Genomic DNA, 25,211 nt, shown 5'->3' with positions numbered 1-25,211 from the left:
GGCCAAGAGACACTGAGCGGAGGCTGACCAGCCAAAAGCTTTCTCTGTACTATGGGACTAGCTCTTACAACTTAACCAACTCCAGGTAATGTACTTCACCGAGGAGAAGAGGCGGATCATCTTCCTGGGTCACACAGAATTGTGGACTCGAGGATGACTTTTAACCTTACTCACTGTTGCCTCCCATCCTGGCTCCAAACTTATTAATGTCTCCTAAGGAAATGACTGACAGTCAAAAGAAGGTCTCTGTGATTAGAGGGGGGCAGGTCTGCGGTTTGCACTTCTACATGAGATGCTGGGAGCAGCCAAAGGGACTGACATAGGGGCAGCTGAGCCATGCAGAGCTCTGTGCTACATGATGAACAGGAACTGTGCCTAGCTGGGAGGGGACAACCCCTGACTGCAAATAGAAGAGGTGGCATAAGCAGGATGACCATGACTATTTATTTATTTATTTATTATTTTTGGTTTTTCAAGACAGGGTTTCTCTGTATTATTTTGGAGGTTGTCCTGGAAGTAGCTCTGTAGACCAGGCTGGCCTCGAACTCACAGAGATCCGCCTGCCTCTGCCTCCCGAGTGCTGGGATTAAAGGCATGTGCCACCAACGCCCGGAGATGGTGACTCTTGAGGGGAAAGTCAGAGCAGTGCTCCCAACAGAGGTGGACAGAAGTTTCTGTCTCCAGTTCAGTGCTAGCCCTGCCTCCATGCCAGGTAACACTGGCCTGAGATACCCCTCCATCCCCCATTTCTTTCTGCTTCACCTCAGACCCTGCGCCACAGGGAGGTCAGGCTCTGCTTCCTACCTCTGTCTTTACCACCGTGGGAGCCTAACTGGGCTAGTTTACCACTCTGGGCTCAGATTTTCATCTGCAAGATACAGGCCACTGCATTTTACTAGCAGGATTTTGTTGAGATTAAGGAGAATGGTGTCTTACAACTCAAAACACAACTCAGGGTTCCTCTCCTTGGGGAGGCCCCCCTGCCCCGCTTGAGTAAATCCTCTCAAGCAATCAGTCAAGAGGTGGAGCTGGTGCCTTCTCACTGTTTTTGAGATGCCCAGAGAGCAGAAAAGGAGAAAGGAAGCCATTCTCTTCATTTTGGGGAGAAACCTGTGTCCTGAGCTCAGGAGAGTCTGCTTCTGACACAAGCAGGAAAAGATGGCCAGTCAGTAGCCGAACTGTGGCTGCAGACACTCCTAGAGCCTGATCCCTGGAGGAAGGACGCCACCCTTCACCGGCACAGAAGCTGCAGGGCAGGGGAAGTCAGTCTGCTGGAGGAGGTGGGCCCCGGAGCATCATGTGGCCTCTAGCTAGTCGGGAAGCAGTCTAGGTGAAGCTGGCTGTAGGGAGGAAAGCTGCAGAGACACTGAGGCACCACCCTTGCTGCAGCTCGGAGAAGGGCTGGGAGCCGAGGAGGGGCGCTTGGCTGAGGGTCAAGCATCCAGGAGTGAGTCCCAATGGTGTCTGGAGTGGGTGTGACTCTACTGACAACTTGAGCTAAGACAGTGCCACAGAGAACACTGTGAATCCAGGAAGCTCTGCCATGAACACGTGGGCCCACAGTAGCCACAGACTAGACTTCTGGGCACCTAGACTCAAGTCCTACTGCCCTTAGGGATGGACAGGAACAATTACTCAGCATCTCAGATCTTGGTGTCTCCTTCATAAAACAAAATATTCTCATCCTGTTTTCCAGTTTTCAGGGTTAACCGTAGAACACCTGCTGAGCAGCTAGGGCTGACTCAGAGCAAGAATGTAACAAGCTGTCAGTGTGACTTTAGGTCAGATATGGCTATGAAGCACAGTCCAGTGAGATGGGAGTGGGCTCTTCTTTTTTTAATTTTGTAACAAATTCCACTATGTTATTTTTATATTTTATCCATTTTTTAAAATTAGCTAACTAACTTCATTTTTTGAGACAAGATCTGACTCTGTAGGCCAGGCTGGCCTGTGACTCACAGCAATCTTCTAGCCTTGGGCTTCTAAGTGCTGGGATTCCAGACATGAGCCTCCATGCCCAGGTCAGTATTATTTCCATAATAGAAAACTTCAGCATGTTATCACTTCTTCATTTAAATTTTCTATTTCATTTTATTTTTTAATTTTGTGGAGACCTGGTGACAACCTCAAGTGTCATTCCTCTGGCACCATTACCTTGTTTTCTATTTATTTATTTTGTTGTGGGGGGACAGTGTATGTGCCAGGTCAGATGACAATTTTGTGAGAGTCGGTTCTGTCTTTCAACCATGTAGGTCCCAGGAATTGAACCCATATCATGAGGTTTGACAGCAAACACCTGAATCCACGGAGCCATCTCATCGGCCCTGCCTGCTAGCTCTGTGATGCAGCAATTCCAGCGTACACTCCTAGCCCCACTGTTTTTAGTGGACCAGACCTCCCAGGAAGTCAGGCGGACATGTGCATTTTCAGTGAGCCATTCAGACCATACTTCTGCTCTTCGTGCCCCTGATCCTATAGTTTATGCTTTCAGCCTCAGTTCCCCCATCTGGAAAGGCAGGTACTAACACTCTATACATCACAGGACTCAAGGGAGTCAAAGTGAAGCCAGAGTGGAAGCCAGAGTGGTCCCCTCTCCCCTCCAGCCCTGCCACAGATCCTACCTCCCCATCCCCTGGCCCTTTCCCACAAGATGTGCACCACATCTTCAAAGAGAACAGTGGATACCGCCTCACCCTGAGCTCCAGCCTCTGCCAAGGAGCCCTGACTCACCATGGTCCCAATCAATGAATAGATCCGTAACGGACTGAAGCCCACGGTGAGCCAAAATGAACTTGTGTTCCTTTCATTAACTGAGTATTTTGTCACGGTGACAGGAAAAATAACTAACATACAAGGTCTCAGGAAACTCTCAGGGATACAGCACCTCCCTTCCCAGCTGTCACGAGGGCAACAGCACGTCCATCCTTCATGATGCTCCCACTTGTCATAGGCCTATAGCAATAAAGCGAGCTGATCACGGAAACCTCTAAGACAGGGTGCCAAAAAATCCCCCTTCTTGAGGGGAAGAGAAGGAGGGAAGGAGGGAGGGAGGGACGGAGGGAGGGAGGGAGGGAGGAAGTAAGGAAGGAGAAGTAAATCATTGGGAGGGCTGGGGTGTGGCCAGGCAGCACAGTGTTGTTCTAGGACATGCAAGGTCCTAGCAGCCCCCAGCAGCCATCCTCAGCACCACTAAAGTAAGGGAAGACAGAAAGAGGAGGAGAGGGGAGTAGAAGAGAGGAAAATGAGGGAGGGTGGGGGGAAAAGGAGGGGAGGTGCCACTAGGAAAAAGCCGGAAGATGTGGTTTGAAAAAAGCCCTAGATTCCAATGGCCATTCGGGGTCCGTGTTGGCTCTACCAGGCCACAGGGCCCACTCTAGAGGCTCAGAAGAGAGAAAAGCCTGCTTGTTACCCTGTACCAAGATGACAGAGGAGCTGGGAGGCCAGACAGAGATGACTGACAGTTGGTTCAGAAACTCTGGAGCCACTTCTGATCCTGGAGGAAGGGGGTTACCCAGAGGGAACTTGTGACCAGGGTTTGGACCCAGCCATATAGCAGGAGTTGGGCCAACAAAGAAGAGAGGCACACATCATCTGGGCACAGACACAACAGAATGGAGGTAGGGGAAGATGTCCGGTTTCTCCCTTTCTCACTCACTGCCAGTGCTTCCCATTGACTGGACCCAGGGGATGGTGATCGGTCACAGAACAGGACCATGACAGACAGGAGAAGCGAGGGAAATGACCACCGGAGGCTGTTTCAGTACCTCTGTGAGCCCAGGACCTCAGCTGGGGACAGGACTCAAAGGGCCACGGTGTCAAGGGAATTAATCCACCGATGCCCTCCCCTCACCCCGTGCAGGAGTGCTCACAAGGTTAAACCCACCTGCTCCTCAGCCCTGACTCTGACATCACATGTTTGTCCACAGCTGCCAACAGTTTCCGCTCCGAGGATTCCAGCCGCTCCCTGAGCAGCCCCGTGTCCAAGTCTGGGCTGCTGGCTACTTCTGAAAGGCATCCCTGCTCCTGGTCACTCTCCTCCACATCCCGGAACACCCAGCATGTGTCAATCTTCACGTCCACGTTCATCACGTCAAAGCCATCGCTGCTGGGAGCTCTGATGGCATAGCTGAAGCTTTTCTCCGCCATCTGTTCCTGGGCTGTCGGCTCCATCCCCAGGACATTTCATTGGCCCAGAGTTAAGAAAAATGGAATGAGTCTGCAACGTGGATTTTCTGGAAATTTCCAGGTGGCAACCATGCCTTTGGATTGTCTGGTGAAATGTCCTTTGAGGAGAACAAGGACAGGTGGATTATTCATGAGTGGGTAGCTTGGGTTTCATCCACACAAACGTCAGGCAATACGTACGAGCATCTCGTTTTACAAGTTGGCGTGCTAGAACATACCAAAGCTAGAATGGGGCTCAGACCAGTCACCTGGAATTAAACGCTTAGCAATGCACACAAAGAGGAAGAGGGGGTTTTCCAGGGAGTACACATCACTCACAGGTTCTCCAGAGCAAGCAAAGCTCATGCCAGCCACAATGAATGAGGCTCTATGCCGCTGTTTGAGTATAGCACATACTTACCGAGGACCTAAAATCTGCCAGGCAAAGAAGATGGGAAATTAATGCCATGCTGAGAGGTCTCTCACACCTACCTAGTACAGTTGTCCTGGTGACCCTATGAGGTGGGCATCATCATGACCATTTTAGAGATGGTAAAACGGAGACCCCAGAAGGTAGAAGAGCTTTCCAAGCCCTACAGATGGGAAGGAACAGCCAGGTCTGACCCCACACCTGACAGTGCATGTGCTAGCCCAGGAGCTGTGAGGTCAAGTATGGAAGGGAACTGGTCTCTGGGCAGCAGACAAGTCCCTGGGAGCTCAGGGTTGGGGAAGGGATCCAGAGGATAAAAAAGCAGGAATGGCAGGGAGCAGCAGGCAGGCATAGGCAGAGATCCCTGGAGTGAAAGCACACCTCACATCACAGTCAATAGGGTAGAAGTCACTGGCCACATGGCATACAGAGGGGGTCATGCTCACACAGGTGCTCAGGGTTCTTGGGCATTTCACTTCGAGCACAGGGCAGTCACAGTCATTAAGAGACCAGGAGGTGGCTGGTCCAAGGTGACATCAATGGGTTTATAGAGGGAAAGAGCTGAGGCCACCAACCACACCAGGGGCCAGGACTAGGCAGAGAGGTAAAGGGACAGAAGAATGAAAATAACAGACTTTGTTTCCCCAGAAAACAATGAGAGAGGTTTCCGCTCTCATTTCTTAGCGTGTTTTCTCAGAGCTCAGCTGTGTTCGTCTGTGACATAATGCCCCCGGGGCCCCCAAAGGAAACCGTATTTACCCTTCCCTCACCTCTGTGCATTCAACCCCTTGCCATCTCCCAGCCTTTCTCATACAACGGCTTCTTGCCAAAAAGATAGGCATTTATTTTAACCCTTTATATAAATCCACTTAATGAAGCCAGGAGGTTGCCCAGCTAGTGGGTGAACTTGGGGTGAGCCATTCTTGGAAAGGAGCATCCCTGGTCTTGGGGCCCAATGGGGTTTGGCTGGAAGCCATATGTACCCTGTCCTGAGCATCCTGTCTGCTCCCCTCTGCGCTGTTTAGGACATCTCACACTGGCTTCATGCTTTTCAACAATGGACCCAGTGGCTGTCTTTTCTACCTTTGCAAAGAGGCCTTCTGGGCTCCCAATGTCTGGGGAGGGGTGGGGGGGTGGTAAAGGCTGTAGCAGAGTGGGACAGACAGGCAGAATTGGCAATGTGGAACACTGGCCTTAAGGGACAGGAAGATCAACTCAAATCCCGGGTGTGGGCCTGAGTCCTTGGGTTGTTTGAATCCTGTCTTGGGTATGAATCTGGACGAAGTACTGAGCATCTTATAAAAGGATCTCCAGATACTGTGTAAGTACAGGCATCTGCATCCAGTGAGGGAACACATGAGTGGATTCACACAGCCTGCTCAGAGAGCCCACCACGTCCTCAACAGTAAACACCGGCTGGATGTGACAGGTATAGTAATGCTTCCCGGACCAAGCTCTCAGCTGTCTGGGCTGTGATCAGCCTTGTTGCTTAGCTAGCTGCTGCAGGCTACAGGGCAACAGTCCAGCATCTTGCAAAATGACACCGCACACCGTAAACAGTTCATTCCCTCACCATGGGGAGGATTCCCCCCAGTACCTGGCATGTGAGTCCCAGAAACAGTGGCCACACGATGCCACGTGCTGTGGGAAGATGGATGCTAGCTGAAGGCAGCAGAGAATAAGAGACGGGTTCCTGAGAAACAGCCCTCCTTGCCCACACAGGTACATGACAGCTAGCTCTTCTTGGTGGATCACTAAGACTTAGGGGGAGAAGGTAGTGGAGCTGGGGAGATTGAAAGAGAAGTGGCTGTCGGGTAGAGGGCTGGGCCTGTAGCCTTGTTTTCCTTGAGGGAAAAGACTCAAGAGAGTGACTGTAAGGACAGGGCCCAAAGCCTTAGGAGACATGGAGCAGTGGCCACAGAAAGGACACAGGCCATAACTGGAGCACCTGTCTTGAAACATCAGCCCTGAGTTGAAGGGCCAGGGAGGGAGACAGGGGCAGATTCGGGCCGGGAGACCCAGCAGCTTCTGTCAGAGTAGGGCTCTGGACACATGGGCTCGGGTCTGCAGAAACACCTAGGAGTTTTTAGACAATTTAAAAGAGGAAGAAGACACATATTGGTTTGGGGTTTCCTGCTCTATGATGGGAGTCCCTGACCAGGCTGAGGTTAAATATGAGAAATAAAAAAGCAACCCGTTCCTATGGTGCTGGGAGTGCTGAGGTAGAGGGACTCCTGGTAGAAACCTGGCTAAGGAATCCAAGGAAAACAGGGCCATAGAACCCTGACCTTTGGGAAGAAAGACAAGGGGGAAGCAGGCAAAAAACGTTCCAAGGAACAAGGACTTGATCTAGGACCCTCACGCATGCCAGAGCATGCCTAGCCAGGGTAGGAAGCTACTGGGAGAGTCTCAGGCTGGGTGAAAAGCTGAGCTGGGACACAGGCCCCGCCTCCTACACAGCGCATGGTTGGGTGGGGCTCTACACTGTGTTCAGCAAGGGCACTTGAGTGAAAACTTCCCTGTGGCTATCAAGAGACACAAAGTGAAGAGGACCTGACAACCTTAGGGGCACCCTCTGCTTTAAAGCTGGAGCCCCCAGTTCTCAGCTCAGCTGGCCATCCGACCCCAGCTCAGGACTCCTTGCTTAGCCCCCATAGACAGAAGGAGTGACAGAACAGCCCTGACTCCTCAGATTCTCTGTCCTGCTTGGATCACATGCCACTGGCATACAGAAGCAGAACCTTATATTTGTGAACTTCACAGGGAGGGCTATGGACCTCATCCTCCTAGTGGATCTGGGAGGAGGGTCATGGAAAATTCCACATGCCTTCCTGTCTACAGAAGAATGCAGCATTGGCCTTGGAGATTGACTCGGCAGCTCTGCTCCTCTGGAAACCACACAAGTGTTAATCCAAGACAAGAGCCCTGAGACTGTGCCTCACTGGACCCAGATCTGGAAAGAGGAGAACTGTTATCTGCGGTACCATGCAGCTCTGGGGTTCCCTGAGCACTGTGGCTCTTAACCAGATTTGTTCCTAATGGGGACTTGGATAGCAATGTCTACACTAGCGACAAGGAATTCTTGTCCTGGTAGAGACTGGGGCAGCTTGCACACCTGCCTGTGTGAGCTCCATTCTCAGGCATGAGCAGCTTTCTGGGGTGGAAGTGGGTGGACAGCCCCGGCTGGGAGGACCACCCCGTGAGGGACTCAGATGTTTGCTCCTGCCAGCTGCCGTTGGGATGTCAGAGGTCTTGTGGAACGATGCTGGTCCACCTGTCCAGCTGAGGTCACAGAAACTCTTCCAGGAGGCATGGCCTGGGATCTGTAAGTTGTGTTCCTCAGAGTCACAAGAACATGGTCTGTCTGCAGCAGGGACTGAGCTGGGAGTGCCCAGATGGGTCTGACTGCAGAGTTAAGGCCACCATCACATAAGGTGTTGAGTAAAAAAAGCCAAGCAGACATGGACGCTGCCCTCTCCCTCAGAGTAGGTAAGGACAGAAGGTATAAGGACCACACTGCAGCACAGCCTGCAGGGAGGGATTCTAGACAGATGGTTGCAGAGACAGAGTGGGCCACTTCTCCATGACTCTCTGGGAGGCTCCAGGATACCTGACTACAGAAGCCAGTTGAATAGCGCCCCCTGCATCTCCTACCATGGAAAGCAGGAATGCCTTCCATTTTCCTGACTGGTGCCCACATTCCTGCAACTCAATGACTCAGATGTCTCTGTTACCAAAGGTAGGTTCACTGGAATTTAATTAAACCACTGAGTATTGGTAAGTCCCAGGGGCTGGGCTTGTGGGTCATAGATGATTGGGGACTTGGGTTTCAGCAGAGAACCAACACTTCTGAGCCATCCTGGTGTGTTTGCTTCAAGCTTGAGACTTCACATGTGCTTGAACGACCTCCTATCTGGACAGCCCCCTTGTACGCCAAGTACTGTCCTCACTTCTGTGTCTTTGGATATGGCTTCCCTACAATGTCAGATCCCTACTCCATCGTTCTCTAGGTGGATCTGGTCTGACCTCTAGCCATTTCTGTTTGCCTTCAGGAAATCATGGTGCCACTTACTTGGTCCGATAACAAGACAGCAAGAGGTTGCATCCGGCCTGCTGCCACCATGCCACATCTGAACTAATCACATGCTCCCCACACAGACTCACCATCATGTCCTTTCCACTCTGTCAATCTGATGGCTAACATTCTCCCTGCCCCGAGTTTGGGCAAGTATAGCCAAATAGACTGATACTTTTTTGAGGTGACCCACCCTACCTGCTCTAGACTGAAAGAAGCATCCCAGAGCTACTTCTCAGGGAATTTCCTTTGGAAGTCGACTTCCAGCGCCTAGTTTCCAGTGAACCTAGGGTACACCACCCCTGTCCTACCCCCTGTGCTTCTAGGGAGGCTCCGACACTCGGGGTGAAGATGCTACTGTCTACTGAGGATCCTGGGCAGTGAAGGCTCTGTGGCATTTTCTCTATGGTAGAAGGGTACCCCTGGCCTCCTCTCTATGGTATTTTCTCTATGGTATAAGGACACGCTTGGCATCCAAATTCAGAGGCTCTGAGTATTGCTCTAACAGCCTGAGCTCCTTTTTAGGGTGCCCCTACAAATTACAACAGGCATCTTGGGCCGGCTCTCTCAGTCCTCACCACACCCCTGGTCTGAGGCATGGCCATGTTCTGGGACTTATGAAGTATCAAATCTATGAGAGTGTTGGAGCCTTCAGTTTTCCTCAGAAATCTACAATCCACAGGCTCCCACATTGGCAACTCCAACTCTCTCTCTTGCTGGTTACCAGCTGCAAGTCCAGCTGTGCATGGAGTCAAAGGTTTTGTTGGTGGCTCTGGCAGACAGACTCCAGAAGAACACACTCAGTCCATGGAGATTTATATACATAGGGCAGAGGGGGTGTCTGTAATCCATCTAGGCACATACAGCGCCTGCAGGGAGGCACACAGCATGGGGACAGGTCTTGCACCTATCCCCTGAGGCAGCAGCTCTCATGCCCTGGATTTCCGCTAATTGCACTTAAATTCCCGCCATCCAGATCCATCTTTGTCCTTGACTCTTGAAGATGCCACAGTGGGGACACTGAGGAGGATCCCCATTGTCCTTCCCATTGCAGAGTTCCACGGCAGAGGCTGGCCAGGTCCCCAGGTCTCCCCTTTAAGTGACTGTCAAATGTGCATAAGTTCTGTGTTCAGGCTCTGGACTTCGAATAGCTTGTTGCACTGTTGGATTTTGGTTTGAGTGAGGATAGGGCACCACGGGGACTCAGGTGATTCCAAAAGCTCTTTGTCTAACCTGTAAGATTAAGAAATAATTTGAAGTGAAATAAAAATCAAAGGTTAAGAAGAGTGAGGGGGCCCTAGCATATCTTCAAGCCCTGACCTCTCTTGATAGCGGTCCAGAGAATCTTCTCTACAGCCCAGACAGAGGGAGCAGGACTTGGACAGCCCCAGCCCCAGGGCTCCATCATTGGAGCATGGTGTGAGCTGTCTCCTACACCTCAGGCCAACCCTTTACTCTTTCCTACATACAATGACCAGTCACTATGTGCCTGACCATGTCGCAACCTAGGCCCTTGTGGACTAGTGAGAGTCAGGGACATACCTAAGGACATTTGGCAGACCATTTGAGGTCTAGTGGGCCTCAAGGGCACCCTGGAATTCAAGGACCCTCAGCCTAGGTTGTTTTCAAGGTCAAGACTCCAAATTTCAGAGGTTCTGGCAGATGCCAGCCCAAGGATGAGCACCCAGCCCCTGGAGAATGTGGAAAGGCTGAGGTCCCAAAGCAGGAACCAGGGCTGAGAGCTAGGTGTTTGGCTACAAGGGAGCAACAGCCAGGAGCAGATTGTAGGACGCCATCATTCCTAGGGTCTCTGGATATAATCAAGCATCATAACTGGCGTCAGGTTGAGACACAGAGGTGAAGAGCAGAACACTACGGGCTCCTGGACACTGTGTCCACATCAGGATCTGGTCTCACGAGCCACTGGCCTGTCAACCTGCTGCTCCTTGACCCTGGAAAGGCCACTTGTTTTGGATGTGACAGGAGATGTGCACATGGCAAGAGAGCAGGAGCCAAGCTAGGCTGGAGAGAGCTTTGGGAATGAGACATAAAGTCCTCTGTGGATAAACTGCCATGGGACCTGTCTGTCTCAATAAGTCCGGTCATGTGTCTCTACAGCAGGACCCCAGGGACCCAGGACCACACAGCCCCCAAGGATCTGAAGTGGGAGACTCCAGAACAGGGATGCCTTCCGGGCACCTCATCTCCCAGGGAGCAGCACAGCCAGAGGGGAGTCAGCCTCCTCTCTCAATCAGCTTTGCATCAGCCAATGGAAAGAAAAGGATACACACCCGAGTTCTCGGCGCATGGGAGTCGTCAAGGCCACAGAATGAATGCTAGTGAGAAAAACAAAAAAAGGAACAAAAACTATAACATAAGACCAAAAGAAAATGAGGAAAAGAAAAGAAAAGAAAAAAAAAGATGTGAGAGATGTGGTATGGAATTCAGTGACAGCATCTTACAAGAACTACGACACTAGGGGGCAGCAGAGAGATGGACAGAGGGATGTGGTCCAACCCAGGCTGCCAGGTGAGCTCTATGCCATGTGCAGACACTTTGGGGGATAAAGGTAAGGCTGCTAGGGCAACACAAGGGAACATACGTTATATGTTAAGTATGTTACGGTGGGCAGCGACAAGAGAGGCAGAAGGGACAGCCTGCAGTTAAGTGACCCTCCCCTGAGCTATCCATCCCAAGAGTTTTAATATTTAAAACACTGTGTGCCTTTTACCAATCAACTTTAGAAAAAAAACTGCTGGAAAATAACCTTACAAAAACAGTAAAATCATATCAGTTCAAACGAGTTTTTTGTTTGTTTTTGTGTTTGTTTTTCTTAATCTACTCGTGACTTGACCTGTTCAAACAGAATCACCAGTCTTCAGAGGAAACATATCTGTCTGTCATCTGGGAATATTAAAAAATAACTCCCACAAAACAAGGTCATAGTTTCCTATGTTGTTTGTAGAGAAAAGTAGAAATCCAACTAACGACACTGCTTTCTTCTGTTGAATCTCTCAGATGAAGAGCTTTAAGGGGCCTCTGTAATCCTGGAGCCCTTCATGTTCTCTACATGGGGAAACTGAGGCTCAGGAGGAAGAGGGCTTGGTGAGACAACCCAGTGGATTGTGAGTAAGAGTCTGGTCATGGAAGGAGAGACCACTGGCAAGCCACAGTGATGGGACCAGAGTTTCCCATGATCACTAGCTAGCTGGGAGTGACTGGGAGGTCCTACAGGTGACAATTAGGACTATTGGGCACCCCAGGTTGTATGGCCAACCAGTAATCCACCAGTTGGTACAGCCTCTCCTTCTGCATATTTGACCTGTGCCATACCCTCCTGGGAAGACAGAGGTGGAACAGTCCACAAATCAGCTCTGAGAAAGTCTGAGACCAGAAACACAATCCAAGCGACAACCCATGCTTCCCCATGGAAGCATAACCAGTGCACCTGACCAGCCTGAGTTTTGACACTATTGCATATGTATATGTATGTATGTTTGTGTGTATGTGGGCTCACGTGTGTGCAGGTCTGCAGGGCAGAGGATAACTGCAAGTTTCATTCCTTAGGCACTGCCCTCTTTGAATCTTTTGAGCCAGGATATTTCACTGGCCTGGAACTCACCGGTTAGGCCAAACTGTCTGACTATTGAATCCCAGGACTGCCTGTCTCCACCTCCATAGCACTGAGTTTATAACTGCACCATGACACCCAGCCATTTTTCAGTGTGAGTTATGGGAATCAAACACAGTTCCTCACATTCGCAAAGCAAGAACTTACCATCTGAACCATCTCCCAACCCTTCACTTTTTAACATTTTAAATGGCAATAGACTATGTGGACATTTTGTACCAGTTGTTGTCACATCTGGATGGAATGGCAGGTAGAGTTCACTGCCCCCACCCTGTGCCCTCTAATGAACTCCTTGCTACCACCCAGGGCCTCAATTTCAGAGCAATAAGAATCTCCCTACTTATAGCCCCAGATCTCAGGTTGTACTGAGCCCAGCCATGGAAACAAAGTGTCTCAGTTTGTTTGACCTGACATTCCCCCTTAGGATTTCCCAACAGCACTAGAGGGTTGAGGAGGGCTGGGCACCTGCCAAATGGGACTCTAGGATCTAGGACAGTCATACAAAGGGTTCTCCCAGAAGGGACTCAGTAAGATAACCCAGCCACTGCCTAGAAACAGATCTCTGGCACCCCCTGCAGAAACAGTCAGCTATGAATCCAGAAACTCCATACAGGGTGAGATGGTAATTGCCCGCCTTGTCTGAATTCACCTTCTCAGGAAGATAGGAGAGCATACACCTGCCTGCCCCACACGGAGTCTCAAGGGGTGTTCTTTCTCTCTCCCCTCCCCCATATGTATTATTTGACAAAAACCAGGAAGGCTGCCCCACTTAGGAAGAGCCCCAAACTCTAAGTTGCCTTCCACCAACTTGTCCCAGTTTTATACCTGAAGAGTCAAGATCCTTTCAACAAGATGGCCTGGGATGTTTCTGCGCAGAAGTGGCCTTTCTTTTTATTTCCAGGCTTCTGCATATCCCCCTGTAGGATCCAGATAGGGTCTTCTACTCAGGTACACCAGCCTTACCCCCCCACCCAACCAGGCTAGGTCATAAGATCTGCACAGATGTCCTCACTACCTCACAGAGGTAAAGTTGACCTTACTGCCTTGCAAGCCCTGTGACAAAAGCTATGAAATTATGACTTCTCCTTGAGCTTGTCTGAGACCATCCTATTCTCTGCCTTAGAGGAAGAGATGAGTGAAATTCCAACCCTGAGTTCAAAGGACGCAGTAAGCAGGTGTCATCACAGGGAGTGGTAATGTGTAAAGTCACCTTGCCCATGTGGTCCTGAACTAGTTTTGAGGTCTGCCTACGGCAGCAGCACCAGGTGACCACCAGCATCCACAGACACCATGGCTGCCTCTTCTATGATGGTTAACACTAATTACCAACTTGATAAGACTCCAGCATCACCTGGGAGACACACATCTCTGAGCACGTGTGTAAGGAATTTTCTGCAGTGGAGTACCATTCCATGGGCTGGGGTCTCAGACTAAATAAGGAAAAAGTAAGGGCTGGGGCGATGGCTCAGTGGGCAAAGTGCTTTCCCAAGCATGAGGACTGGAGTTCAAATGCCCAACACCTACATAGAAGCTGATTTGGCAGCCAGCCTGTAATCCCAGTTCTAGGGAGGAAGGTTCAGGGCATCCCCAGTGCAAGCTGGTTAGCTAGACTAGGCAGAATTGGTGAGCCCAATGTCCAGCAAGAGACTCCGCCTCCAGTGTCACAGACAGACAAAGACCCCACATGTCAACTCTGGCCTCCATGGGCATGTGAACAAACACACACCTGCACGTGTACCTACACATGTGAACACACACACACACACACACACACACACACACACACACACACACACACTGGAGGAGGGACCCAGCTGTAGTTGTGGTAGTTGCTGAGGAACTTTGGCTGAGAGTCTGTGGGGGTGCCTTGGATTTCTTGGAGAGATTTGGGGGAGCAGGAAGCCTGGGCTTTAAAGCTGAACCTGACAGGTAAAACCGGCCTAGTCTTAGCACCCCCAGCCACCTACCTTTTCCTCCAGCTCCTTCAGCTGGCGCCTCTGCAGCTCCAGCTTGCCCTCCATCTCCCGGATTTTCTGAAACCCATCAAGACATGTGTCAGCAAAAGACTCCCAGGTCCCAAACCCGACCCTTGTCTTTTATGGTGGTCCAGCATAGAAGCCGTAAAGGACGGACGTACAGCCAGCCAGTCCCCCAGAGGAACACTCTCTTGTGACTTATAACAGGTGAATGGATTTCACTTTCTTGTGGAGTCCATGAACTGTTCATGTCTAGCGTAGACAGGATGCACTCATAGGATGAGAGTGAGCCACAGCACCTCATGCTTCCCCAACCAAGGAGGGAATGCAGTCCACTCAGTGGCGGTCACCCATGAGAAAAGATGCTGTGCCTACAGAACCTCGCCTACCAGCAGCTCTCCACCCAACTTCTGGGGTGTCTGATGCCCTGCAAGTGCCAGGGGCCCAGGGTATCCCGGAGGCACAAGATGGGGAAATGGCACGGTGGGGGCCACCGTCAGTACCTGCTGGGCCTGCTGTAACAGCTCCATTCGCTCCCGCAGGATCTGGCTGTCGAACTCGCGGCTCTGACGCAGGAGCTGCCTGCGCACCTTCTCCACGGCTGCCTGGAGGTCCTCGCGCTGGCTGGCACTCAGCGCCTCGCTGGCTCTCCGCCCTGGCTCCTGCTGCAGTGCGTTGTACAAGGTGGCCTCCAAGTCCTGGATTTTCTACATGGCCCAAACCACAGACAGTTGAAGTTACAGAAAGGTCGACAGTCATCACTATCAGGAGACTGATGCTGTTGAAGTTCACACTAGGAAGAGAGGGTCAGTGTGCAGGGTTCAGGAGAACAGCGAGTGTGTGCCTTGGCCAGAGTGGCCTCCCCATGCCGTCCCGTGTGAGGCTTACTGCTCAGTGGTTCTCAACCTTCCTCATGCTGTGACCCTTTAATACAGTTACTCCTGCTGGGGTGATCCCCAACCATAAAGTTATTCTCATTGCTACTTCATAACTGTAATTTTGCTACTGTTATGAATCATAATATAAATAATTTTGGAGATAGAGGTTTGTCAAAGGGGTTGTGACCCACAGGCTGAGAACCTCTAGTTTACGGTTTGCTAGGTACTTAATAGTTGCCTTATCATGGTACCTACGGGCAAAGGAGAAAACTGTCTCTCTCCTGCTTCCACAAAACCCTTCACCCCTTTGGTAAGAAACACCACAACCATGTGACCAACCTATCCTACTATGAGGCAGAGCAGCCCAGAGAAGGCTCTGCAAGGCCCACCCCCTGCAGCATTGTTCTGACTTCCCAGAAAGAGCCCAGCCCTGTTGGGTCATTATCCCTTCTCCCAGGTCTTGGGAAGGCAGAGCAGTGGGATGCCGAGTGGCCTCTGTCTAGACTCCATGTGGGAAGGGAGCCTGTGTGACTTCTGGCTCACCCCTCTCCCTTCAGCAACCACGTTTCTGGGAGACCCTCTGGTTGCCATCTTCCAGACTGGCCCTCACCTCCAAACCGGAATCCCAGTGTGGGCCTGGCCTCTCTCACCCACTTCCCACTCCACACCATGACAAAGGATGATAGACATGCTTCTGGTACCTTCTCTTCCCCAGCCTGGATGCGGGAGGTGAACAGCTCACTAACCAGGCTCGAGGTGAATCTGGTACCTTGTGAGACTTGTCTGGAGTCTCACAAGACTGAAATCCCTCTGGGTGCATGCTGCCCACTCGAAGCTTAGTGCACTTTTCAGAGATGAATGTAAGTAACTTCTACAGGGACCAGGATCATTAAGGTAGGGATATCTTCCAAGAGCCAGCATGCCCAAGGTCCTGAGCCTGTCTGCACACGGTCCTCAGAAGATAATAGGGCACTAGCTGTTCTGTGAGGGGCCCCAGTGAGTCACAGCATTTGGCAATGGCTGGCCTCCATCCCTCTCAACACCACAGCTGTCCTTTGGCACAGTGACCCAGGGAGTTCTTTAGGATCAGGACCTTCAGCTTTCCACCTAATGTACCTCCCCTTGGAGGTAACTACATCCTTGCAGTTTCCTGAGGAGTGTCCTTCAGAGCAGTTAAACACACTTGGAAGGCAATGTTGGACAGTACAGATGTGTTCTTCATGGGTACTTACAAGGACCAAAACTGAATAAAGAAATGGGCTGAGATTTGTCAGTCACATCACATGATAAGAAACAGGTATGGCAGGGGAAGATGCTGCTTCATGGTGAGTGCTGACCATCTATTTGATGTGTGAACAAGCACCAGGGGATCAGGGAATCCCGTGTCCGGGTGTCTGTGGTAGCATTTCCAGAGATGCTACCCTGAGGGTCTGACCTCCTCAATGGGTCCCCGATATGATGGCATTACTGACAGGTGGTGGCAGGGAAGAGGTGAGTCTAGGCTGGAGGGAGTAAGTGACTAGGAGTGGGTTCTTCCAGCTACGTCTTGCCTTGGCCCTTTCCTTTTCTGCTTCCTGCCCCTATGATATGAACTGCTACGCTCAGCACCACTGAAATCACGAGCCAAAGGAAACCCTGTTAAACCGTCAGGTCTTCAGTCTCTGTGATGTGAAAGCCACTAACACAGCTGGGTCTTATGAGACTCACTGCTGCTGGAGCTGCCTCCGAGCAAGGTAGGCTAGCTTCAGCCTCCATGTTTCCTTATCCATGCATGTCCTAGTTACAGTCTGGACAAAGGTTCAGCTCTGCAGAGGACAACAGCTGCTTCCTACACAGAGTGTCACTGACTTTCCTCCACCATGGGGACATCTTGGAAATGTCCACAACCTCACTCGATACCCCACCCACAAGGAAGAACAGCTCTTAGTGCTGGGGACTTCGGGCTTTCAGTGTAACGTCATCTGAATCTGGGCCTCAAACTCCAGGAAACCTCAACTCTTTTTGAGAACCCTAAAGCATTTCACGGGATTTTAAAACTCTCCCCCATTTGCTCTGGCGCCTCTGGCACAGCTGGCCACAGCTCACTGCCTCGCCTCTCTGGTTTCTCTCCTTGTCCTACCCATGAGGAAATCTGCTTTTGGATTTTTTTGAGACAGGTCTGGGATTCACTACATAGCAGAAGGTGACACTGAACTTCTGACCCTCCTGCCTCCGCCTGTGTTGGGATTACAGACAGGTGCCACCATGCTGGTTTCCGCTGTACTGGGGACTGAACGGGCTTTACAAGTGCTAGGCAAGCACTCTACTGAGTTACATCACCAGCCCCTTTGGAACTTTAAGGATAAATAAACATTTATATACAAAAGCCTTTTCTCATTCAGCTCAAATGACTGCTAGTTTAGTAAGCTAGTCCAAGAAGGGAAAAAAATCAAGATCACCGACATTTTGTAAAAACCAAAGCTCATCTGGAACACCCGACTGCTGGCTGGTCATTCTAGTCATGTGAGCAGAGGGCACAGCATTGTACCCTGAAGCTTGGTGTGCTGCCTGCAGAACGCGGCCTCTAAGGCTGAGAGGAGAAAGCCAAAGTGTCAAACCCACTTCTGGTCCTACCAGGTAGGCCTGGTCAAGGGCTTCCTTCCGGTAGTCCAGTTCCTGCTCCAGGTAGCCCTTCTGCCTGCTGAACAAGTCCTAGAAGAGAGGAGCACCATTAGGAGCCCAGCCAGAGCATATCAGCAGCAGGGAGGCTATGAGTCTACCCACTAGTGACTCGGATCTTGGGGATGGGGAGGCCTTGACTGCCCTGTGTGAATTCCCTGCAGAGCCCTCACTGCCCTGAGCGCCCCGAGAACCCCAATCAGAACTACCCTCACTCCAGCTCCCTCTCCTCTTGAGTATCTCGAAACAAGGAGGGGGCTTCATAGGCAGCCTGTTTCACAGCCCACATCCCTGGAGTCCTAAGTCTCCGTGCTGTGGCCTGGGGCCTCTGCAGATTGTCCTAACAGTTCTCAGGTACAGCACATCTCCTGCCAGACTGTGCCCCCCTCTTCCCTCCCATGGATCTCACTGTTAAACACCCCCAAAGCCTTCTGCTCCCCTCTTCACAGGTCTCGTCTGAGCAGACTGTGTGTCCCATTCTACACCCGTGAGGGCTTAGGCCAGAACTCACATTGCAGCCCCTGTACTTTGTGGATGAGGAAACAAGGCCAAGGAGGCCAGTGCCTTGTCCATGGTGCTACTAATGACAGAAGGGACTAGAAACCCAAGCTCTGAGGCCTGTCCAGGGCTCTCCAGACACCAAGTGCTACTTTGGCTCTGTGTGACAGCCCCCTCCTTTACTGAGCTCTCAAATGAAATTGAAATACAAATTGGCCTTAGGCAGCTTCAGAGCTAGGTCTTCTAGAATGGCTTTTCTCACCTCCCTGGGTTGAGGACAGTGGCTCCCCCAAGCAGGGCTTCTACATGGGCATAACACTCGTTAACGGCCACAATCCAGCCAGGTTTGCATTAAAGTACTCAGTACATAACCAAGGAAGTCCAACTCCAGGTCTCCAAGCCATCCTGCAAAGACTCCAGCTGTACATGTGCCTGCCGAGTCCCTCAGACGAGCACCTGGGTGTCATGCTGTGTCTCTGACATTTTCAAGCTACACTCATGTGACCCAAGGGCCATGCGAGCCATGTGAGTCCAGGACCGGGCACAAGGTCAGAAATGTGTTAAGCTTAAAACTGGGTGAGTGGGGAAGGAAGTGGATGGAGATGGCTCCGAGGGCCCACACAGGCTGAAGAGCTACAGTGATGCTGAGCCACCCACAAAGCCAAACACGTGAGCTCTCCATCCCGCCCTGACCCAGCTGCTGGAATCTTTACCTTCTCCTTCTCCAGGTCCATCATCTTCTGGGTGAGGGCTGCCTCTGTTCCCTCTATCTGCTTCAGCCACTAGAAAACAGCAGGACAGGAGGATGTATGCAAATGAGCAGGGGCACTGGGGGTCAGAGGGCCTGGGCCTTGCGGCCTGTACAGGTGTTTTCTCAGGATGACAGGTGTTGCACATTCACAGAGCTGTGTGTACATGGCTGTGCTGGGTGTGCACCATCAGGGCTGTGTCTAAGTGTGTGCATGGGTGGACAGGAGCTAAAAGGCCTGCATATCATCCATGTGACCCCCACTGGCCCTCTCATGTCCGTCCCAGGGGAAGGCAGCAACTCTACTATTTTTTCAGGTGAAGACATGAAGGCTGTTAAGTCTCTTGTCCAAAGTCACACAATTGAGGACTAGGGGTACATGGCCCAGCTTGCAGGACTTGGAAGCCACTCCCATGATACTTTCCAAGGTGTGCTGTGAGAGCAGGATGCAGACAGGAGCTGGATACATGCATGTAGGGTGGAGATACAAGGGCATGAAAGTGGGCAAGAGCCAGGAGGACCCTCAGACATGCCAGTGACCGCATGAGGCACACACCTGATGCCTGCAGTATGTCCTGTCTTAGGTCTGGGCAGATGTTGGTACACAGCGTGTCCCTGTCACTAGGTGAGCTTTGAGGATGAATGTGGATGTCAAAGTTACCCAGGAGTATTCAGATTTCATTGACTTGACACTGAGTATCAATTATGACTTTGACCTTCTGTGACCTGTGATGCCCTGCAGTCTGACCTGGTGACCTTGTGCCTCTTTCTAGACTGAGGCTTCCAATAGTTTCCTGGGACTCACTGATCTCCTCCTCCTCCTCTGGCCACAGCCAACGTAACCACGATGAACTGATGCTGCTCTAGAACCCTGCCTCTGGCCTTCACACTCTATCTCAGCCTCCAAGAGTCCCACCCAGTCCAGACACTCCATGCTGTGTTTTATGCTCTTTTCCTGGTTTCAGAACCGCCACACTCTCACTCCTTCCCCATGATCACCACCCGAATCAGTGCCCCAGCTGGTGCCTAGTCCATGTCTGACCGTACCCTTCCTGTCTGCACAGCCTTGTAGGGCTTTTCTCTTTCTGTTCAGAACCCACCACACATCCTCTACTCCTGACAACACAGACAAGACTAGCACTGCCCCCTGAGGATCACTGTGGTCACTCATCAGAACCTGAGCCTGGCCAGGCGTGGTGGCATACACCTTTAATCCTAGTACTCAGAAGGCAGAGGCAGACAGCTATCTATGATTTTTGAGGCCAGCCTTGTCTACACAATGAGTTCTAGGCCAGCCAGGACTGCACAGTGAGGTGCTGGCTCCCCACCCCCACCCACTGCCCCCTCATGAAAGCTACCTGCACCTTAGCTGTCTGAAAATGCTCTTGGCTCCTCAGAGTGAGCCATCTTTCACCTCAGGGCCTTTGTGCATGCTGCTCAGCCATCAGTAGCTCTAACCTCAGCATCAGCACGAGGCCTTTGCCAAGCTAACATCTACCCAGCTCATCAGTCTCAAGCTAGCTCTACCCTCTCCTCCATGAAGTCATACTGCTTCCTGAGGCCACAGGATCATCTTGTCCCGGTGCTCACATGATGACCCTATCACTCATTTCGACTTCCATCGATCACCCAAAGAGAACTGGCAGAGCCAAGCGCACAGCAGGTGGCAAATAAACATCTGTGGGATGAAGGGGGTCTGGCATGGGTATGGGTGGAAGGTGTTAGAGAGGTGTGAAAGCAATGATCAGAGATTGCTCCTACATCAAGGTCAACCTGGCTCTGAGCAGCCCTGTGGGGCCAGCAGCAGAGGGATGCCAGCTCCTCCTCACACAGCTGTATAGCTTCTTGTGAAACATACAAATGCTTCTGCGAGGAATTTAGAACGCTGTGCTTTCTTTTTCTTTTTCTTTTTCTTTTTTTTTTTTTTTTTTGGTTTTAATGAGACAGGGTTTCTCTGTATTATTTTCGAGGCTGTCGGTCCAGCCCAGCCTCGAACTCACAGAGATCCGCCTGCCTCTGCCTCCCGAGTGCTGGGATTAAAGGTGTGCGCCACCACCGCCCGGCTAGAACGCTGTGCGAGCATGAAATAAGTTTTGAAAGGGGATTCTCATGTCAGGACAATGGACAGTAACAGGCCAGGCACCGAGAGCTGGGTCCTGAGCTGCTGACTGGAGTTTCTGTGCCCTGACCTCACACCCCTTGGGGAGAATAGGAGCAGTCTATTCTCTGTAGCCACTCCCAGGAAGGAGAGATCTGTCTGGACAGGAAGAAGGGGAGCCTGGCCACCAGGGATGCTCCAGCATTTTGACGTCTTATGAGCACATGCAATTCAAACAACAGTCATCTCTTTACATTCCACGCCAAGGATCATCAGGTACAGAGCCTGGGGCCCCTCTACAGCTGGTGGCTACTCTCCCCACTCCCTACACTGACTCCAGGCCAACAAAGAAAGCTTCACCGTGACTGAAGACCTAGTTAGACTTCATCTTCTGACCCGTGGATCACAAAGAGAGCATAGCATAGTGGGCTTTTTGTTTGTTTGTTTTGGGTTGGTATGATTTTGCTTTTCAAAGTGTTTTTCATCTTCCTGAGCTATGAGCCTACTTCTCAAAGGGTTTTGAACATGATGGAGAAGAGGCCTGTCTGACTGGGAGTCACAGATGAGCCACAGTCCCTTTATATCTTAAATTTGAGCCTCTCTGTGGGCTCAAACTTGGGCCAAGGTTAAGCATGATGTAGCTATCAGCCTTACGCTCAGTTAACCTGATTGGAGCAAGTCTGATGGGACTTGTCTGCAGCCCAGAGCTTGAGCAAGCTTCTGAGGGAACAGGAGAAAGGCACACACAAGGGGCAGGAGGAGAGGGGCTGCTTAATGTGAGACCATCACAGAAACACAGAACCACCTGACCAGACCACGATACACTTTGCCTACACACCAAGAAATGGCCTTAGTGCTGCTAAGAGAGAGCTGGGCTGGGGCTCACTGGGTACTGAGTGACAGACAGCTGTTGCTGTTTTCTGTCGTTTGTTTGTTTGAAGTGAGGTATACTATGTGGGGAAAGCTTCCTGGGGTCCCTAACCAAGTTCTCTGACATCCATACTAAAGGTGCTGTTGTACAGCTCACTCTCTCTGCAATCACTTCTCCCCCCTTGCTCTCGACTGTCCCTACTTTAGCACTACGATGTCCACATGTCAGGGCACCTCCAAGTCCCAGGTAGGGAAGACTATACTGGTCACCCAGCTGCCCTGCCAGCATTCTCAGAGGTCTCATGACCCAGCTCCAACCCCTTTCTTTTAACCTTTCTCCAAGCTCGGAGAATACAAGCAGCGGCATCAATCCTGGATTGACTTTAGTTCACAGGCAAATGGCTCAACCAGTGTCTGAGGAGAACTTAGCTGAAAGCCAGTCTCCAGTCTGCTGATTCTTCAATGCACTCAGCCACAGACCCCCTGCTTTCTCCTGCTCGCGTGGAGCATTGAGGGACTAGCTGTCAGGCAGACAGTCTCATCCTCTAGTATTTAGGACACAAAGTAGAACACCAGGTAGGCCTGAGTTGTGAGTTGTATCAGTAGCGGATGGGAGTCAGCAAGCAGGAAGCTGGCAAAGGTGAGCAGAGTACATGTCAGAGGTGGGCAAGAGACGACAAGCATGGAGTAGCTGATGCCAGACAGGCCCCGTTTCCTCCTCTGTAAGCGAATGCAAGAGGTTGAGGATACTGGACTTGGCATAGCTGCTGGGAGAGATGTCATGGAAACTGTTCTGCCTGAAACCTGTTCCCAGTGAGGTCCCCACCCTTCCACCATGGCAGCCCTGCCCTGGGGGACACTCCAGGGGGCTGGAAAACCAGTACATACTATTGTCCACTATCCTACTCTACTGTGAGCCAGCCACCCCAAGCTACAGACTGTTCCTACTCTGTCCATCAGATCCTGAGAACACGGAAGAGCAAATGGTGAAGTCAAGACTCAGAGTAGAGAGGCCTCCCTGGTAGCAAGGGAGCTTGCAAACGTGGCCTTTCCTCGTTCTCCAGAGACTTGCTAGGTACTGAGCCCCAACAGGCTATGTGAATGTAGAACACACTGGGATGCGTATCGTTAGTTAGCACCTAGGTGACTCTTTATGGCCTCTGTTATGAAGAACTGGAAAACCACAATTGATTTTGTTGATGACAAGGACCATATACTGAATCTGCCTAGCACTGTGGCAGACAATTGCTCTTCAGGGATCACAAGCCATACAACCATCACCCTTCCCAACCACGTGACCCAGTGCAAGGCACTATCGTAGTGCCCCATCTCAATGTTGCATGCCCCTTACATGGCTGGGGGTTGGGGCATGGGCAAGCAACTATGGCAGAAAACGGTATTTTAAGTGAAGATCATGGAAGGAATTCAATCAAGATCATTAAGACTTCATCATTCCAAAAGTGTCATTTCAGAATCTGGCTTGTGTGAAAGGAAAAGATCTACATGAGTGCACACTAAAAAGCTGTGTGCATCTCAAATAGCAAAGTCACACTGTAGGAGGCATGTAAGCCAGGATGTATTCTTTAAAAAAGCAGCCAAAAATTAACATCATTAATACACAAAGTATATACAGAAAGAACAGTTACAACAAATGCTTATAGGATGGATGGATAGATGGATGGATGGATGGATGGATGGATGGATGGATGGATGGATGGATGGATGGATGGGAAAATGAATGAACAAACCCACAAAACTTCAAAAGAAATGCAGTTACACTTCCCAAGCAAAAGAAAATGCAGAAGGCACACTAGAACCTTCAAATGCAATACCACCTTTCCACGGTTTTGTTCCTAGTAAAAGCCATGTTGAGTGTGGAAATCAGCCATGTGTCAAAGCTTCAGGCTATGGATTCAGAAACTAAATTGACCCTACCAAAACCTTGACAAGTGGTCTTACTCTCCGGCCTGAATTCCTATTCCAGAATTGTACCCTATAAGCAGGCTCTCTAGTGCACGTAAGACATGTACTGTGAAGGTGTCCCCCAGGGCACACTGGTAAATAGGAAGGGGTGGGCACTCTCCGGACACTGAATTACAAAGGGGTGATGACGCTCTATGCAGGTAACTGTGATGGAATGACAGTGCCATTTGAATACACATTTGTGAGCCACTTGAAATGGCTTTGAAAGCAAGAGAGAAATGCAGGCTAACTAAGCCAAAAAAGAATGGGCATGGGAGAAACTAGGAGGAAACAAAGCAAACATTATAGCTTGTTTCCTTCGGGATGGGGGAGGGACACTTCCTCCAGAATTTCGAGGCTTTCTGCAGTGAGCATGTGTGGTGCTCCATCTTGAACACGCAAAGGCATGCATGTATACATGCAGACGCAGACTGACCCACACACATGCTTCCAAATAAAGCGACACACCAATGTACAGTTTCTGATATGGGTGCTGGGTGCTGGGACAAGATGTGAGCACAAGGACACTGCCGTGTCTACCTTTTCACACAGGGCAAGTACAGTTCCCGCTTGGATTACTGCAACCTGCTCTTCATTCCTCAAATTCTACAACACAAAAACGGGCAAGGGCATTGACACTGGGTTCCGAGTCTATGGTCAGCGCCAAGCCCCTCTGGGGTGCACCCCAACGATCAGCCCCCACTCAACAGCAGGGGTCAGCCATCTGAGGCAAAGAGCTCCAGTACCTCTAGGTGGGGACAGCTCACAGAGTAGCACCAAGGTTTGGAGACATAGTGCCTCATTAAAGACAATCTTTATGGAAGGCAAAGAAATCACCTTTTGACTTTGGCAGTCTTGAGTAGTGGGACCTTCTTTCTGTGTATTAATTAGTCATTAGGCTGATTGGTCCCCTGTTCACTCACAGATTGTAAGGCTGTCCTCACTTCGGAAACCCATTCTGACAAATACAGACCCAACCACCCACATGGGAACATGTCTATACAAAAGCCTTCCATTGTACTTCTCAGATCTCTTAAATCAAAGAGAAATTAAAAACAAAGTCACACAGAACACCCCCAATCAAAACAAGAACATGAAACCGGAAACCGATCGCTCATAGTTACCCCGTTATCGCCAAGGATATCTAAGTTCTTCATAAGTTCAGAGATATTCACACCCTGGAAAAGATTTCCAACGTTCATTCTCATGTGAGCCATAGACAC

General features: G+C 50.7%; 2 protein-coding genes across 9 annotated transcripts in view; both read right to left on the bottom strand.

Moving 5' to 3' along the window:
- The window catches only part of CUNH4orf50 (chromosome unknown C4orf50 homolog), an 86,706-nt gene extending 78,520 nt beyond the window's left edge, over window positions 1–8,186 (bottom strand). For 3 of the 5 annotated variants that reach the window (XR_005877712.1, XM_040746997.1, XM_040747000.1), the window contains exons 1-2: window positions 4,657–8,186; window positions 3,884–4,283 (exon numbers count right to left, since the gene is read on the bottom strand). Coding sequence is in view for 4 of the 5 variants with exons in the window: in XM_040746997.1 (XP_040602931.1) it covers window positions 3,884–4,170 (287 nt within the window). In the remaining variant the exon portion in view is untranslated. The remainder of the gene's footprint in view (window positions 1–3,883; window positions 4,284–4,656) is intronic. The other 2 variants (XM_040746998.1, XM_040746999.1) reach the window with 2 other exon arrangements.
- A 1,282-nt stretch (window positions 8,187–9,468) lies between these two features.
- Jakmip1 (janus kinase and microtubule interacting protein 1) overlaps window positions 9,469–25,211 on the bottom strand; it is a 108,061-nt gene continuing 92,318 nt past the window's right edge. The window contains exons 15-22 of one of the 4 annotated variants that reach the window (XM_040747002.1): window positions 25,113–25,166; window positions 24,529–24,594; window positions 19,024–19,092; window positions 17,756–17,845; window positions 14,780–14,983; window positions 14,268–14,333; window positions 10,961–11,036; window positions 9,469–9,902 (exon numbers count right to left, since the gene is read on the bottom strand). In XM_040747002.1, coding sequence (XP_040602936.1) covers window positions 10,986–11,036; window positions 14,268–14,333; window positions 14,780–14,983; window positions 17,756–17,845; window positions 19,024–19,092; window positions 24,529–24,594; window positions 25,113–25,166 — 600 coding nt within the window. In that variant the 3' untranslated portion in view covers window positions 9,469–9,902; window positions 10,961–10,985. The remainder of the gene's footprint in view (window positions 9,903–10,960; window positions 11,037–14,267; window positions 14,334–14,779; window positions 14,984–17,755; window positions 17,846–19,023; window positions 19,093–24,528; window positions 24,595–25,112; window positions 25,167–25,211) is intronic. The other 3 variants (XM_040747003.1, XM_040747001.1, XM_040747004.1) reach the window with 3 other exon arrangements.

This window comes from Mesocricetus auratus, unplaced genomic scaffold (assembly GCF_017639785.1).
Source record: "Mesocricetus auratus isolate SY011 unplaced genomic scaffold, BCM_Maur_2.0 Super-Scaffold_100006, whole genome shotgun sequence".
In the NCBI taxonomy this organism is placed as follows: domain Eukaryota; kingdom Metazoa; phylum Chordata; class Mammalia; order Rodentia; family Cricetidae; genus Mesocricetus; species Mesocricetus auratus.
Note: the sequence above shows the minus strand (reverse complement) of the source record. Positions and strands in the feature narration are given on the sequence as shown.